This window comes from Erpetoichthys calabaricus, chromosome 3 (assembly GCF_900747795.2).
Source record: "Erpetoichthys calabaricus chromosome 3, fErpCal1.3, whole genome shotgun sequence".
Lineage (NCBI taxonomy): Eukaryota > Metazoa > Chordata > Cladistia > Polypteriformes > Polypteridae > Erpetoichthys > Erpetoichthys calabaricus.
In genome coordinates, this window is record NC_041396.2 from 31448917 (window position 1) to 31467496 (window position 18580).

Genomic DNA, 18580 nt, shown 5'->3' on the forward strand with positions numbered 1-18580 from the left:
AGCATAGTCAGAGAAAAACAAGCAGGGGGACAAAAAAAAAAAAAAAAAGTACTGTAACTTAAAAACATAAGCAACCTTATCTTTATGTGCTCATTAAAATTTCGACTATGGTCTGTTTTATTGTGCTGCACCCCTGCAAACAGGGCCTCACAGAGTAAGAAACAGTTACTGTTGATCAAAAGAATGCAAGTTAAAGGATTTATTTGTATTGCATATACTTCAGAATGCAGTACTAAATTATAGTATTTTCTACATAGACGTTATCCAGGAAATATTATAGATACTATACCAATGGGTATCTACCCTCCACCTAAGTTGTGCTTATCAGAGATTTCAAATATTATCATTAAAGTCCAAGGCTGGTTAGTACAATGATAGAAATTCAACCCTAGACAGGGACTGCATAGTATAGAGAAATATTACAGAATAAATTAAATACACAAGCAAATAAATGCATTGTGAAATGTGACAATAAAACAAAATGTAATTATTTATACTTGCATGTCATGAAATGTTTGTTTTTCTTGTTTATTTCTTTATTTATTTATTACAGTGACACCACATGCAACATTCAATATGCCTTGAAATGAAAACTGTCATTTTGACCCATCAAAGTTGAGAAGGTGGGCTGTAGCAAGTACTGCGTTTTAACTGGTGAATTGTCTGAAGCATATGCTCCATGTTTTGACTGTGAATTCACTATTAGGAGTTTGCATCTGAGGTATACGCTATAAATGTGCCCTTGATGACCAAAGATTTGTGTCCATGCTACGAACAATTGCACTCACTAGAGCACAACCTCTCAACTCTGATGTGTGAAAATGACAATTTTCATTTCAAGGATAATTTCCTGTTGTGTGTGTGTGTGTGTGTGTGTGTGCGCGCAGTGTCACTGAAATAAACAAATGAAGAAATAATTCAATAAGTACATAAAGAAATAAGCAACAAAAACATAGTTCATGATTTATTTACTTCTTTATGCTCCCATATCATTTAATTATTTATTGTCAGTTTTCAGTTCAAGCAGTGGTAATGACCTCATGTGCTTTGCTGTTTACATCTATCTGCCATAGGCATTGTTGACCTAGTGAATCTGCATTTATTTTTTAATATATATATAATTTATTTTAAAAGGGCCATATCATCAAGGGCCTATAAGGTTATTTTTGTTCAATGAATCAACTCGTTCTGTCACTGTTTTAGTCTTGTCAAAATTTTTAAATCTATTAAGTGCAAGAAATATGCCTAAGCGACAGACATGTGATATAAAAGTTTTACAAAGCAATAAATCACAAAACATTATCTAGAAACAATTCATCAAACTATGAAGTGAAATTCATCAAAAGTTGAAATAAAGCAGAACTAAGCAATTTGGCTCTATGGCAAATGTGCAGCAAAAGACCTCAAAAGAAGGTAAAAAAAAAAAAAAAGTAAAATGCAGATAACTGCTGATTCAGCTAAAGGATTATTTATGATGGTACTTCTTCTTTACAAATCACAGATATCAAACTTTATAGACAGTGGAATGAGCCTTAAGAAACAATGTGTCATGCTTCATGTACACAATCACATTAACTACTGTAATCTCCTACATAAACTTAATGGAGAGCATTTGGTTGACATCATCCAGCTATCTGCCATATTGATCCTTTCAAAGAGAGTTTAGAGACATAAGAAAAAAAATAATTTGTACACCATATCCCCAGATATCTCCAAAACTAAAAGAAAAGGGAAATGCACAAATTAAATAAAAAGACAGTTTATTCAAACATCATTGTTAAGAAAAATTCTAAAACTAACACCCAGTCCCAAAATCCCATACTTTCATTTCAACTTGATAAGTATGTCTTTAGTATCTTGATATCATCTACAGGCCTGTCCTGTGTGTTTGTCTCCACCATTCCAATACGGTTCACCACAGAAATTCCTTGGCACACACGCCCAAAGATGCTATGTTTCCCATCCAACCACTGGGTTGGCGCAAGAGTGATGAAGAACTGGCTCCCATTAGTGTCTGGGCCAGCATTTGCCATTGCCAAGATGCCAGCACCTGAAACAGATTGACATTATGATAAGATAAAGCAGCCATAAACATGCTTATAAAAACTTGCAAGAACTGCAAAAATGCATCTCAATACAGCAGAGTTTTAATTTTCTCTAAGAAGCAGGAGTATGAAAGAGCAGATGCTGCAATAGAATGAACATACTAGAAAAGAAATCCAAACTGACACAGGAAGCCAACCATATAAACTGTTGTTATGGTAATGGTTACTTGTTTACCTTTGTGAAACCCCTGACTGGAGTTTGGCAGCATTCCACAAACAAGAAATTGTAAAACCCACAGAATGATGATTAGTTAGCTAAACCAGCTACATATTTAAGTTTCATTTATGAAATTAAACTGCAATTACAAATAAATAAATAAATGTATCTGAACAGAAGGCCATGCCTTTGACTCACTGGGATGCCTTCTAAATGGAGTTGGTCTTCTCCATTTGTGTCTGCATGGCCTCCCCTAGAGTTCAAGGGAACTGAAGTTGATTGGCACACAAATTGTTCTTGTATAGATGCATGGAAGAGTGCACAAATTTGCCCTGTGATGGCCTAGTGCTCAGCTCAGAGTTATTTCTTACTTTACAACAACAAAAGCTTTAAAACCAGACTAAGACAAAAGTTAATTAATTGAAACAGACCAAGGTTATTACAGTTAACAAAAACTAAAATCAAAACTGAAATTATTAAAAAAACATTTTTGTAAACTGAAATAAAATAATTAACAAAACTGAAATGAAAAACTAGAACTAAACAAAATTAGTAGCTGGAAAGACTAACTGAAATAAAATAATAGTTTAATAAACATAATTTTAGTTTACATTTTTGAATTAATTTTCTTGCTGTCAGTTTTTAACCCTTATAACTTGTAACTTTAAAACTGAAAGTTGTCCCTCACGTGTCGCCCGCACATATTCATCCAGTGAATGGCGGCTGGTGAAGGAGGCTGGTTGTTCATACAGCATTTGCAGTGACAGAGCAAGCTGAATACGCGTATAAAGCCTGTGAAATATAAAGCGATTTACGCGCCGCCTTTCTTTGCACTTGTTGTATATCAAGATGTAATTCAATCGCCTGAAATAGGAATGTGCTGCTCAACAAAAACTTTACCGTATGGACAGAAAAATCACGAGTGAGTAACGTTTCAGTTTATTTCTCAGGTGCCTGCTTTTTGTTGACGGTAATTCACCTGCCATTTTGCACTTGAAGTATACAAAGTACACAGAAAGTATACTAATCATGAAAAAAATTCAACCTCAACATTTAGATTAATCTTGACATTTTAGAACTCCCCAAGTCCAAAAATACCATTATTTGGAATTATGTCTGTGTGTGTGTATATATATATATATATATATATATAAATACGATATCTCAAAAACACAACTAGACAAATGGATGAAATTCGGCATGTGGTTGTTACACCAGAACTGTAGATCTGTATTAACTTGTGGGCCAAATCCATTAGCCGGAAGTGGAACTTTACCTGAACACATACTTGATTTTTTTTTTTTATTCATGCAGCTGCAGAGTCCGATTTATTCAAGTTTACTTTTATAATAATTGTTCAATATATTATTAATTTCATTTGATTGGTTGTTGATGGTTCTTTAATGTACATAATATAATCCTCGTCTTGTGGTTTACTCCTCATACATCCATCTCCATATCGGAGTACACGAGAAAGTCTAGGGGAGACCACTCCCGATTTTTGAAAATAAAACAGCACTGATCGAGAGACTGACAATGTCAACATACAAGATCAGCATATTGTTGCTGAGCAATCACTTTAGCTTTAAAAACGTCGTTTAACAATGAAGCAATACACACCTTGTAAAATTCCTGAGTTGGCAATGTCTCTACTGAACCTCAGGTAGGTAGGCGAAGAGAGTATGCCAAGTGATGAAAAGCTAAACATACTAATGTGTTTTTGTATTTATTCTATATTTATTAAATTATCTTTTTTAGTTCATATTCACAGCTCAAAATACCTGATATTGTGAAAATAATCCAGTAGCAGAATTATGTTTTAAAATATCTGTCCTCATTTTTTCATGTTTCTCTCTCTCTCTCAAATAAGATAGTTGAAATATCCTGTTCTTTTTGTTCTTAACATCAGCCATATCATATCTATTGCATACCAGGGATTTTTCCTGCCTTGCATCCAAACCTGCTTGGGTAGGCTCCAGGTTCCTGTGATCCTTCTCTGGATTAACATTTTTAGATAATGTATATATTGTTCTTAATCTCAGATGCCGTCATTTTGTGCCCCTCCATACATCTATCACCTACACTTACTCTGCTCGTTAAGGGTTTACTGTTCTTATGGTGGGCTATTCATGTCTCACTGCCCCTAACCTTCACACTACAAGCTTGTTTATCTTTGTTTCCCTCAATACAGCTAGGTGGGGTCTGCACACTCATTCAAGCCTAAGAGCCTTGTTCTTCCATGACCCCCATGATTTTCATGGTCACGCCTGTCAGAACACAGTAGAATCTCTTTTCTTACTTTTTTATATCTTTCCAGGCCTGCAGGAGCAAAATTCTGTCTATAAATTGTGTGTGCCTGAGATGGAATCAGAGACCAATATGGCTGGTACAAAATAACAAAGCTCAGTGTTTGAGATTTTTGAATGAAATATTGAAAGCATTCATCATAAGCACATTGTCATTGGAGCAGGATATGTGGTGTGCTGTAGACATTTTGAGTAAAAAACCCTCACACCTTAAAATTCACCTAAAGTTCATTACAAATTGGCCCATTCTGGGCAATAAAAGGAAAAGTAAAAAAGTGCCAACAGTCAGCGCAGATTTGTTCAGCACAAATGACATAGAAAATATTTTAAAAATTATAAAATTGTTTATATTCAGTACCTGGTTTTGATTATGCTTTTTATCAGACAAAAACAAAAACAAATAGTAAACTGTGTCATGTAGTGTAGTAAGCTTCCACTAACATTAAACTTGTATTATATCCAAACCCATTTAAGTATACAGTTCTGTCCGATTGTGACGCAAAAACTAAACTCCATAGTACTGTAGCTCTTTAACCATACTATAATTACTAAAACTAAAATATATAAAAATAAAATAGAAATGTCTTTGTAAAATAAAAACTAAACTAAAACTAAAAATACACGATGAAGGAAAACTAAAACTAAACTGAATTTCCAAGTAGGGTCAGAAAAATTATAGAAATAAAAACTTAATATAAAAAGGCAAAACTAGAATAACCTCGGAACAGACCACATCCATCATCAGCATCTGTTTATTTCAATTCAGGCTGAAAGAAGCCCATACATAAATTAACAACAGAAGAAGGTGAGACAGGAATCAATGCTGGATAGGATACCAGTCAATCAAAGGAAGCGTTCACACAAGTGCCTAGTCACTCATAATGGTTCAATTTTAAAGTCGCAAAACATAACACACTACTCAACACTGTTTGCACAAACTTTTTAGTTAAATAACCTTGGAAGATGTAATCCATACAAGAAAGAATACATCTGGACTGTATGGTGACTTTTATATACAACATGTGGTATTTAAACTTTATTTCTAAAAGTGAAATTATGGACTATTCCAAAATCTGATTAGTAAATGGATGCTAAACTGTTCAGTTTATCATACAGTACATTATTCATTTTACATTTTACAGAGAGACAGAAAAGAAAGGTTTCCATTTCTCGATTACTAGGTTTTATTCAGTTACAAATATGTTAGTAAAATATTTACATTTACACTTTAAAAGAATACAACTGTCACAGTTGCCTGTACTAAACCAAACAATGTTAAAATTATAACTCATTCCACAGTTAAAGATAGCACATTTAAGATAAATTAAAAAAAAAAAAAAAACTATTGCTGATGTCCACAAAATAAAAGCATCATTATATTTTACAGCAGTGAAAGAATTACAAGCTAAGACATGCACTCTAAGAACTAGCTCATAAAGTAAAAACAAAAAAGTCAGAAAATCAAACACAAATATGAAAGAGTTCCAAAATGAGCAAAAGGTGAAAAATGCAGTTGTCATCCTGCATAAACAATAAAGATTAATGAAGTTGGTTTCAGTATATCCACCCAACCTAATAATTGCTTTGTCTCATCAATGTACAAAAAAAAATTGTTGCTTTCAAAACCAAATAATGAAAAATTATTTAGAATAAAACATGTATAATAAGAATTTCTTGTAATCTATTATTTCGTATTCAGCAGAATGAAAAGAGAAAGTCTTTAAAAGAAAGATATCAAAAGTATATTTAAAAACATGGAAAGAAGCAGTGAGGCTTGATATAGTACTTATATTTTAAGACCCTTATTTGACCTGCTGTGGACAAGTGGAAATATGCAGAACAGGACATATGCCAGGGATAACGAGGGCTACCTTTAGTTTAAAAAGAAAAGATAAATCACTCATTTATGGTTTGTTGCAATAATGAGGAAACTGTGAGGGTAAATTACCAAACTAATGGCGATTAGTACATTATGCAAATCATTACTAGAGACATTAATTGATCTGGATTCCGAAATCTTTCAGTCAGGGAAAAAACAAATCTCTCACACACACACAGTTTCTGTTTATATTTCAACATTATGTGGAATTAGTGAAGGTCTACAACAGTATAGATCTGCAAATGGAAGAAAAGGCAAGTATTATTCTCAAAATAAAAATATATAAACTTGGAGACAATATTTTGGCTGTGCAGACATCATCAGGAAAAATTAACATTATTTTCTTTTTTTTCTGCATGAGAATAAACCATCTTTTTACTTTTCAAACTCATGTGTTGGGATCATGTTGCACTTCTTTAATCACACTTGGTCTGTAATCTCTGTATGGGCTCATAAGTCTAAGTGCAAATAATGACAATAAATTTAAATATTAAATGGACTCAGATCTATATAGTCAAGTTATTTATGTAGATATTTGGCAATGCTAAATAAATGTAACAAAACTTAAAGAAAGAAAATGTCTCTGTTATATCTTTTACACAATAGGACTATCTAAAATCATACAGATTCTTGCAGTTTTACTGGGTTGTGTATGTATTAAAAACACTAAGTAGTTATCATTAATATATCTCATCTTTGATAATGAATAAACAAATTTACTACAGGAGAAAAATGCAAATATTTTAGAAACTGATGGTTTGTCTATAGATTAATGTACTTTTGTTTGAATGGTTCCTAACTGAGGCTTTTTACTTTTTGCTCGGTGTATTTCAAGCAGTGTTAAATTTATGGGATTAGGTTAGGTTGACTGTATTATTCCAGAAGTAAATGTGTTTGCAGCAGGAAAGTAGAAAACATAAGACATTAATACACAGATAATAGAAAATAAGCAAAGACACAGCAACTAACAACTAGTGTTACCATAAGTACACATACTCGAGATTAGTATAAACAATACTAATTTCCTTTAACAGTACACACAATAATAATTCAGAATTTAGCAAATACCTGTAGTAACAAAAGAGTAGTTTTCATTTTGCTATTAGAACTTTTCAGTTTCAGAAAAATATGAATTAATATCAGCTATAAGCTAATAAAGGGAAGAGAGTTAACAGAGAGCATAAAGATTCCTGTCCTTGCAAAATTAAAATGTTTCTCTACCTTTTCGGACAATGCCGAGAGATGCCTTTAGTACTTTAAGCAGCAGGAAAATAAATTACTACCAGCTATTATTCAGTTCCTTTACAACATTTAACATTCATTCTGTCACACATTTCAGGAGTCAAAATGGGTTATGATGCTTTAACAATGTTCAACTGTTTTTTGCTTCCTCTTGGACTGTTAAAATATTTTATGGTCTTCCCATATTGGGCTTTTCAGTTAAAACCAATTTTGTTGGTAATTACAGGTGTCAAGCCTTGCTGATGAAATAACATTCTGCTCCTAGGTTAGTATACCTTTCTGGCTCTTTCAAAATTTTTCTTCTTGGTCTTAAATTTTCTAACACTTTTGTGTAGAAATTTAAAATGGATCTGCTTTTGTCTTTGGACATTGTCTGTAGTTGGTGTCAATTTCTAATTACTGCTAAGAATACCTGTCATTAGCAAGGCAATGGATTCAATAAATCAGCTGTGCACAGCAAAATATGATAAGCATCTTTACAAGATGGCATTAAGTGTGAGATTTAATTAAATATCTAGGGAGACCTTAGTGGCACAAATTTGTTCAAATTATATGTCTAGACCATGATTTTGTAGATATTAAACAACATGCAAGTAACTCAGAATTATTTTCTTTAAAATTACAGAGAACTGAACAAACTAAAATGGTATCTCTCAAACCACATAATGAAAAAGTATACAGTAAGTTAAATGCAATATGCAATTTGAAGCATTTAACATGAGATTTCCTAAACAAAGCTAAGCTTGCTTAAGAGACTAAACATATTAGTAGCAAGAATAAAATGGGCAATTCAAGAAATTTATCTAAAATGTTGCGTATGGTGTAATAAATGCCACAGTTTAGTCCAAAAGAAAATTTATCACAGGACAAAGTTGTTGTTTCACATATTCTTAAAAAGTGCCATTATTTTACTTTTAATCAAACTAAAAACAGAAAGTAGAATCCTATTACTGATCTAAGCTTAACAGAATGATGTGTAAACTTGCTAAGCATCTAGTTGCACTTCAATTGTAAGTGTGTGTTTTATTAAAAATACAAATTTTGTGGATATAACTTAATCACTAATATAATATGCATGAGCAATGGTATTATTGTATTACATGAAATTGAAGTAATGAAAATGATTCATTCAGGCAGCTTAATTAGTCCAAACCTGCAAAAAAATCCAGCATTTTGCTGCCTTTTCCGGTATACTGAATATAATTGACCTGTTTTCACCAAATGTAGGCTTCCTTCAAAAGTAACATTTTTCTTTTAATCAGTAAACCACTAATTTCTCTTTAACAAGCTACCTAGTAAAATGAAATCTCAATATGAAATGCAGGCAGCTAAAATACTTACCAGTAAATTTTAGTTCTGGATGTAACTCGTCTTCAAACTGTTTTCCAAAAATAGATGCACCACCTCTTCCTGCAGAAGTCAGAAAAACAAGAGCACGGATTAACTGGTCATGGATTACTGCTAATTCTCAATTACAATGCCTTGAACAAACCTCATAAATAAAGAAAAGAGGGGTCTTAACCTTTGATTTATGTGGCAGGACCACAGTTCTGTATTGATTGCTTAGCATAAGGATTTCCATCACAGCCTGAAGTTCATCCTCCCCCCTCAATTAATTGCAATTGCCTTATTATGAAAATCTAAGAGCGGTCGCTAATGCTCTTAAAAGTAAAACAAATGCTTTTGACAATGGATCATCTGTGAATTAATTTTGCTTTTTTTCTCATCTTGAAACTCTCTAGTCAAAGTAAGGAAGTCCGAAGAATCTGTTTGTTGCTTGTGGGAGTTCTTGTTCTGTTAGGTTTTGTTATTTTCCGCTTGTTACTAGAATAATAAGACTACAGAAATAAACTTTGGAAGATTAAAAAATAATAATAATAATAATAATGACGCTATTGACTCGAGTACATCTTTTCTTATATTTGACTTCAAGCTTTTATTATAAATAAAAAATGCAAATACAAATAAAGTCTCCATTTCTGAGTTAGTGCATTCATATTTAAAAGATGGATAAACCCAGGAGTACATTTACAAACACTGCTCTTCTAATATTAATCATTTAAAAGTGCAAGGCTTTTCATAATAAAACTTAAAAAGTTTTTGTTTTTTTTTCTCTTTCCTCAGATCATTTGTAAGAAACTGCAAACCAATGTGACATGGGCTGGGTTCACATTTTTCTGCTGAATTTTTTATTATTGCTTCAGATTTAATTATACTATATGAATTTAGCCAGACTGTTCAATACTAACATTTCCTGCCATACTACATAATTTCACACAAAAATGAATGATGATGATGTCTGGCATGCTGTAAATCAGGCAAGACATTTTTTACTGAGGTCCTTTGGAAATGGGGAGATATTTTAGAACTCAATACAAAAGTATTACATTTTGGGAATGAAAACTAATGATGGATGGAAATGTAAAGTGATAGAGAAATCACAGGATAATAAACATTTGCTGCTTTGGGAAGTTATTGGTGAAGCACTATTGCCAGAGCAGTACTTTATCAAACATTGTGGGCTGAAATCTAATTTCACAAACTGCTACAAAAAATGTGGGTTGAAATCTAATATCACAAACAGCTATTTTACATTTTTTTCCCCTTTGGAGATATTTGACTATACTGTACACCATTCAGACATAATGGCTGAATTATAACATTCGCTTTTAAAAATAAAAACATAAAACATATATATTGATAATTGGATAAAAAAGGTAAGTTTCAGGTAACTGTTTATACTGCTTCCATGTACCGAGAAGACAGTATTTACTGGAGCACCTGTTTCACAAGATCTGTGGTGTAATCAAGCCATTTCTCAGCGTGAACCCAGTATGCTGTCTCTCTGATTGCTGAATGGTCAGTCAAGAACATTCACTTCCAAACTACATTATAAGATACTGTCATTGAATGCAGGTTAAACACTGTGGATGAGCTGCACCAGTTAACAAAGTGACATTTTGCTCAGCAAAGTGACACGAACAAACAGATACATAAATAAAATAAACAGCATTTACAAACATTTGGTAGGTAACAAGAGCATCACTTTAATGATTAAGCAAAGCATAAAAAGCAAACAAAGCTGAAATGGGTTCCACTAGATAACATGGAGATACAGAGGTCTCAGCATTTCCCTAACACCTCCCAAAAACCATTTCTTGACATGCAGATTGCACCATTTGAGTTTCAGGAGGCTCCATGGGTAGGGTAGGAGATCAAATTAGTTTTACCCTGACCTCTACTGAAGATCCTTCCTTTCAGAAACGAAACTTTGTCATCGATTACAAAACACCCACAATTACTCCTTAAAATGCTAATACCCCAGTGTTTTTAAATGAAGTATTTAATTAATATTAAAATACCATGTACAAATATAAACATATGCCCATCCTGAGCGTTGAGGTGGGTACTAACAAACACAGGTGTGGAACTTTGATTAGTATCATCATTGATATTTATGTATAGTATAAGGTTAAGTATTACATACACCTACCCATTCTAAGTAACTGAGCCTGGTTATAAGAAGTCCACATAATATTTTTTAAAGTAGCGAGTTAGATCATTTAGACAGGAACGGTAAAACTGTCATGCCATAAACAGCTTTCTGCTCCTAGTGAAGCAGATGTAGTTACGTTTACGTTAAATTCAGAGTATGTGCTAGAAAAGCATAATGTTGTTCAAATAAATTGGGGGAAAAAAAAATCCAGTGTTTTAAGCTACAGTTACACTGCAAAGGTTTTTCAATATAATGCTTTAGATTAAGGGGTTTATACCCAACATCAACGGATATGAGTGGCATGGTGGGAGCAGTGCTGTGTTGCAATAAGGAGACAGGAGTTCGAGTCCCAGATGCTCCATGTGTAGAGTTTGCATGTTCTCCGAATATCTCTGTGTGTTTACTGCAGGTGCTATGGTTTCCTCCCACAGTCCAAAGACTTGTAGGTTAGGTAAATTGGCATTGCTAGATTGACCCTAGTGTGTGTGTTCATTCTGTGATGGACTGGCAAATTTCCAGGTGTTATTCCTGCCTTGTGGCCAATGATTGCTGGGAAAAGCTTCAGATGCCCCAAGTTTCTGCCCTGAAAATGGAGGACAGGAATATGTATGGATGGATGAATGCACACAGAAGAAATATATATAAGTTATCAAAAATAGAAATGTTTTTTGATAATACCAGTAGAACTTCAACATTTAAAATATATATGCTTTTTAATTCAATTGAATAACAGCGTCATTGATTTTCTTGTAAAATTAAATTGTACTCTATCTCCTCGAGTAATCAGGATTGCGTTTTAAAATTACCAGTTCCTGTCGGGTCCCCTCCTTGGATCATAAAGTCCTTGATTATCCTGTGAAACTTGGTGCCATTGTAGTAACCTCTTCTTGCCAACTCAGCAAAATTCTTGCAGGTCTTTGGGGTGTGTTTCCAGTATAGCTCCACCACAATAGTTCCCATGCTGTAAAAATAAAAATAAAGATAAAATTAAAATGACATTTTTTTTTTTTTTTTGAACCATCAGAAAATTTTCTAAGGGGTCTATGTTTCAATAGAAACACAAGAAAGTTAACATCATTCATGTGGCTAACTCCCTAGTGCCTATAACAAAAGTCTATTCACCCTATCACTTTTCTGTTATGTTGTCTGGTGAATAAATCATTTTCTTTGCCCAGGTTTACAAACTGTGCTACAGACTTTCCAAATAGAAAAATGTTCTATTAATTCTCCTACAATCCTATAGTAATTATACTTACCCACAAGCTGTAAGCTGCTTAAGGTAAATATCTTAAAATGTAAGAGACTTCTGTTTAAATTTGATAAACATCTCTTAGTGCATTTATGTTTAATTAGTTGTTTGGAAGCTATCTGAGAATGATAATTACTGCTGTATGTATCTGTATGGGATTCACCAAATGAAGTTCCATATACTGGTATTGTTATCGCAATAAAACATATTTTATCAAAAATGTAACTATATAATTTCCATACCACATAAATGCTTAATTAAATGTCTTTTAACCTAAGTTTAATTACAGTGACTTATATGAGAATAAAATGCTGCTGTGGATCTTCACTCTTTGAATTATGCACCTCAGTGCAAAAGAAATTTTAGAAAAAAACTTTAAGATTAAGTTGTGGAAAGGCAGGGATTACAAGATAAATATATATATATATATATATATATTTTTTTTTTAAATATTGCCAGGCACATATTAGTGTTGGAATAGTACTAAAATTTGGACTTCGGTATCGATACCAGCATTTGGATCCAGGGCTGTGGAGTCGTTAGATAAATCCTCCAACTCCGACTCCTTAGTTTCTGGTACTTCTGACTCCGACTCTTCTGTATTTAATATGCTAATGTATTTTCCATGTTGATTAAAGGAAGGCAGCATACATGTAATTTAACCACAGAACTACTGGCTAGGAAGCGGACTCTCTACCATATTGGCCAGTTTAAACAAAAGACAAGAGCCCCTGAACACACATCAGGCCATAGCACACACCTACACCTACATCATTACACTTGTTTACACTCAGATTAGCTTGTTAAACACATTATATCTGAAATAAAATGAAAACACTTTTTGTAATGTACCATAGTCCAGATTACAATATGTAAATGTCAGGTTGTATAATAGCAGAGCTGAACTCCACACTAGTAGTAACACAACTATGCACTGGGCTTTATTCTTACATCAGAGAAGTACTTAATTATGACTACTGTTTGTGAAATGGGACATTTGAACTTGCTGTATTTTTTTCCATTACAATTTAAATTTATTAGGAGTCGGAGTTGGTACATTTTTGCCGACTCCAGGTACCCAAAATTGTCTCCGACTCCACAGCCCTGTTTGGAGCTCCGTACCAGTACCCAAAAAAATAGATAATGCCAATACTGCATCTAAGAAATGGGTTGATGTCCCATTCGAAGCGTGCAGCATAGACTTCACAAAACGGACATTTTGCCACAACTGCAATGGAAAGAGGCATAGTTGGGAGAGGAAGGCCAACGTTAACTTAGAGTACAGATAATCACAAAATGATGGTACCATACCATTTTAAAATTTGGGACACACAATCAAAAGCATCATTAAGGCAAAAGCATGACTTTGCCTAGATCAGAATATCCCTGGAAAAAAGAATGAGTGACCATGAAAGCTGATCAGACCAACAAATATTCTTAAGGACTTGAAGACCTTGCACAATCTCCTAACCACTATAGTGTTAGTTCTAACCCCTGAAACTCCTGGGGCTATCCAGGAGAAATTCTTTCTAGCAATTCTATGTATCCCTAAAGTCCTGAAACCCAAATCTCATTTAAAAAGCTAAGGGCTTTATCCAAGCCAGTTCCGCATAAAGTGGCTTAGAATATATAATGCAGGGGGTACTGTGCTGCCACCTCCCAGACTGACAGAGTACAGACACCTGCCTGCCTGCCTGTCTGTCTCTCCTTCTGATTTCTCAAAATCAACTCTCTGATTGTTAGTACTTATAGAGCACCCTGCATAATTAGCCACTACTGCTAATATATGGCAGCCAACCCTGTTAAAATGACTGCCCTCTGGCTTTCTGTAGTTGCAGGCATCTTATGGTCCAAATGCAATTCTGTCCCAATTGATATCTCAATCTCAACCACATCATCCATCAAAGTACAAATGTTTGTAAAATGTTCTTTAAATGTTCTTACATTACCATTAACAAACAACGATAAACATTCTACTGTGATTTCTTTATCCTTTTTCATTTTAAAGTTAATAACCTTCCTTGATTTTACTCATAGAGATATTTGTTACATATTGAGAGGAAAATTGGCCAACCAGAAAGGGAGTAGAAACGTATCTGCAGAAGACTGAGAACACCTAAGCTAGTTGTGTGGACAACTGATATCTAAGGTTTCTTGTACCCTGCTTCTTTTTGATTGCATACATTTATGAAATCATAATTTAGCATAGATCAGCCTTTAAACTCTCGTATCAGCTGGAGTTAAAGAGATGATCCTAGCTGGTAGTGTATTGAGGTCCTTGATTTTGAAGTGGCATTTTAACACTGAAAAACAAAATGACCGAGTTAATCGTGTTCATGATATTTTCTGAAAGAATCTCTGCAGCAGAACTAATGCTCGAGGTGTGCCATCTGGGGTAATAAAGAAGCAATGCATTTTATTATGCACATAACAGTAAAATGGATTGTTTCTAAATTTTAACAGGAGAATTCCAAAAGAAATAGGACTACTGCAGGGATTCCTAAATCTATAAATGGCAGAAAAAAATCCTTTGCCAATGATGCCCTCCATCCATTTATAATAAATACCAGATTAAAATAGCTTCTTTTAGCATAACTAACTATCACATCAAGAAGAAAGCAGACAGCACAATGAGCTTTGTGACGCATTAGCTTAATCACAGTGTTTAAAATGTTTGAGTCATAGTTGCATCACTACTATCTCCTTTAACTGGTGTTTAAATTTTGATTCTGGAATAGACATATCCTACATTGATTCTGCTTATGTTGTCTTTTACAGTTACAATATGTAAATTGAATCCAACTATAAAGTGTGAAAGAGGGAAAAGGTTAAAATATATACATATGCACATATTTCACACGTAATGTGACACAGTTAAAGGAAAAAGGGCAGCTGTTTACAACTACTGTCAACACACTTTGCAAGGACAAGTTTCATAAAGGCGGCACAGTGGCGCAGTAGTAGCACTGCTGCCTCGCAGTAAGGAGACCTGGGTTCGCTTCCCGGGTCCTACCTGCATGGAGTTTGTATGTTCTCCCCGTATCTGTGTGAGATTCCTCCAGGTGCTCTGGTTTCCTCCCACAGTCCAAAGACACGCAGGTTAGGGGCACTGGCGATCCTAAATTGTCCTTAGTGTGTGCCCTGCGGTGGGCTGGCGCCCTGCCCAGGGTTTTGTTCCTACCTTGCGCCCTATGTTGGCTGGGATTGGCTCTAGCAGACCCCCCGTGACCCTATGTTAGGATATAGTGGGTTGGATAATGGATGGATGGAAGTTTCTTAAAGGAATATTCCACCCAATGGTTATCAAGAAATAAAAAATATAATCCAACAGGACTGAGAATTTGAATTTATGATCTGCTTCTCCCTATGATTCATTAGTCAAGAGCCCTAGCTCAATTCCTAGCTCAAACCAGAGATTTTTTTCCAAGAACATTTTTAAATTTGTCTGCTATTGTCCAGTGTTAGTCTCTATAGACACCAGTACTATCAGAATGTCCAGTGTTAGTCTCTATAGACACCAGTACTATCAGAAGCTTTGTTGTCTATATTTTCCATGAAAACATAAAATTAAGAATTTTTCTCAGGCTTCAAAACAAGCTAAATAGTGTAAGAAACACAGAAAAAATATTGTTTTTGAATGGACTATTCCTTTAAGGGTGAAAATCACGGAGGACCTCATATGGTTATATTTGAATACACAATGGGTGGTCTGAAAATTTAAAGTACTCCATAAAAAGGATTTAGGAGTCAAAGTGGACCTGTCACTGTCAAATTCCAGAACGTGTTTAGAAGCCATTAGAAAGGCTAACTGAATATTATGTTTTACAGTCACCCTGATGTGCAGAGTACAAGTCAATGGAGGTTATGCTTAAATTATGTAATGCACTAGTGAGGCTTTACCTGGACTACTGTGTGCAATTTTAGACTCCATCTTACACAAAAAAAAAAAAAAAAAAAGAACATTGTAGTGCTTGGAAAACCCCAGAGAAGAGCAACTAGGCCAATTCTGGGACTACATGGCATGACATACGAGGAAAGATTAAAGGAGTTGAATGTTTTAAGTTTAAGCAAAAGGAGATTAAGTACTTCAAGCATGTCACCTTTTAAAATTATGAAGAGAATGAGTACAGTGGATCAACACTTACTTTAAAATGAGTTCAAGGTTTTTCTTCACACAGAGAGTCATAGAAACATGGAATAAGTTACCAAGTACAACTTTAGAAACCTTCAGAACTAGACTTGATGTTATTTTGGAGGAAATAAGTGGATAAGACTGGCGAGCTTAGTTGGAAAGAATGGCCTGTTCTCGTTAAATTTACTCCAATGGTCTCCAATGCCCACATTCTTGTTAAAAATACTTAAAAGCACCACTGCATTTTTTATATGGCCAAGGATAGTCAATTGGCCACACATTTTATACATTCTAGCATTGCACTGTGTAGAGCAGTGTTTCGCAAACACTGGGTCAAGAGTTTAAAGAAAATTAATTAAAAAAAGGCTGTTTCAGCAACTGACTTGCTGAAGGTTTAAGCCCCCTTCTACCACACTGTTCAATATTATTTACCATTCACAACTGTGCTGGATTCAGCAAGAGGACCCCATGTGCTGAATTAAGTTCCCCTCGCCCTCCTTTCTAACTGCTCTCATTTTAAAAAGGTGGACCCCACAAAGCCCTCTCTTTAATTTCTGCATGGTGGGGTTCTCCGTGAACATTAATTCATAAAACTGGGTCCTGAGAGCAATAAGGTTGAGAACCCACTGGTATAGTGCATATTGGATAGCTGGGTCAGAGCCTGGTATGGCAACTGCACTGGGTCAGACTGAAAGGACCTGCAATAGTTGGTTAAATCTTGCATTTACTTATTTGGACAACACTTTTATCCAAGGCAACTTACAACAATTATGATACAATTGGTTACATTTCTTTTTGGTTTTCCATTTGGAGAACAGGCAGGTCAAGTGAATTGCTCATGGTCACACAATGTCAGTAGTGGGATTTTAACTCACGCCCTCTGGGGTTGAAGTCCAAAGTCTTAACCACTACACCACAATGATTGCCCGCCTTCCATATACTAGACATTTACAGACAGGATGTTCTGACTACTACATCTCTTTAACAACCTCTGTGCCCAATCCTCCTCCACCACCACATTTTACCACACAATACTGCAGCGTCTAATGCAGTACTACCTGTCTGGAAACAGTTTTTACCTATAAGCTATTAATGTCTTAAATTTCCGTTATTTTTTAAAGTTTGACTGAGACTCCATTGACTACGCATGTGCATAACTTCGTTTGATATCTGTTGAATGTTTGTTTCTCTGATACTGTAACATGCTTAATGGTCTGCTGTGTCATTTCACCAAGTACGGTTTTCGTTTGTAAGCTATGATACCAACAAATTGAATTGAATCCAATGACATTTTTACCTGTGAGCACACAAAACAGCTCTGTTAGTGCTATCTAGGTCTTCCATCTAAATTCCGGCTCAATAAATCTTTAGCCTTTTGTGTTTGCAATCTAAACGTAAATATATGTTTTGTAAATCGATCAGAATGATGGTTAGGCTACAGCAAGAAAATCTCCGTATAAAACGTATATAAGTAGAATGACTTATGAGAGAACAGAGATTTGCGTCATATACAAATATGCACATCGTATACATTTATTAAGTTTACTATTAAAAACAGCGGACTATAAATTACAATAATTAAGAGCTTCGCCCACGCGACAGATTAATGATTCCAGCCCAAAGCTGTTAACAGAGCACAAACCTCAGCCCGGTTCAGATCAAGCATAATTCTATCCACATTTTTTACGAATGCTGTATTGATTTTGCTATATTGATCTTTCATCCTCTTCCTTCTTGCACTAAATTTCGATACTCACGTGGTATCTATTGTGACCGTGGGAGGCTGCCAAGTGTCCGGCGGGATTCCCGACATCACGGTTTGTGTGAAATGAACGTAAATCGAGCATATGACGGGACCCGCTCCGCGCGGATAGCCTTTGAAGCGCTGCTTAACCGGAATGTCACACCAAAACCGTTCCGACAAGGTACACGGCGCATTGCTCTAGTTCTCCATACCGAAACTGATAGATACAAAAATGAATCTACAGACGTATTGGTTATACGTATATGCTTA

General features: G+C 34.7%; 1 protein-coding gene across 1 annotated transcript; it reads right to left on the reverse strand.

Moving 5' to 3' along the window:
• Window positions 1-1743: 1743 nt before the first annotated feature.
• ppil1 (peptidylprolyl isomerase (cyclophilin)-like 1) lies at window positions 1744-18550 on the reverse strand. Its single transcript, XM_028796552.2, has 4 exons — window positions 18324-18550; window positions 11992-12146; window positions 9031-9099; window positions 1744-2050 (listed from the first exon to the last, which is right to left on the reverse strand). The coding sequence occupies exons 1-4, from the start codon at window positions 18377-18379 to the stop codon at window positions 1830-1832; spliced, it is 501 nt and encodes a 166-aa protein (XP_028652385.1). The 5' UTR covers window positions 18380-18550; the 3' UTR covers window positions 1744-1829.
• Window positions 18551-18580: the final 30 nt, after the last annotated feature.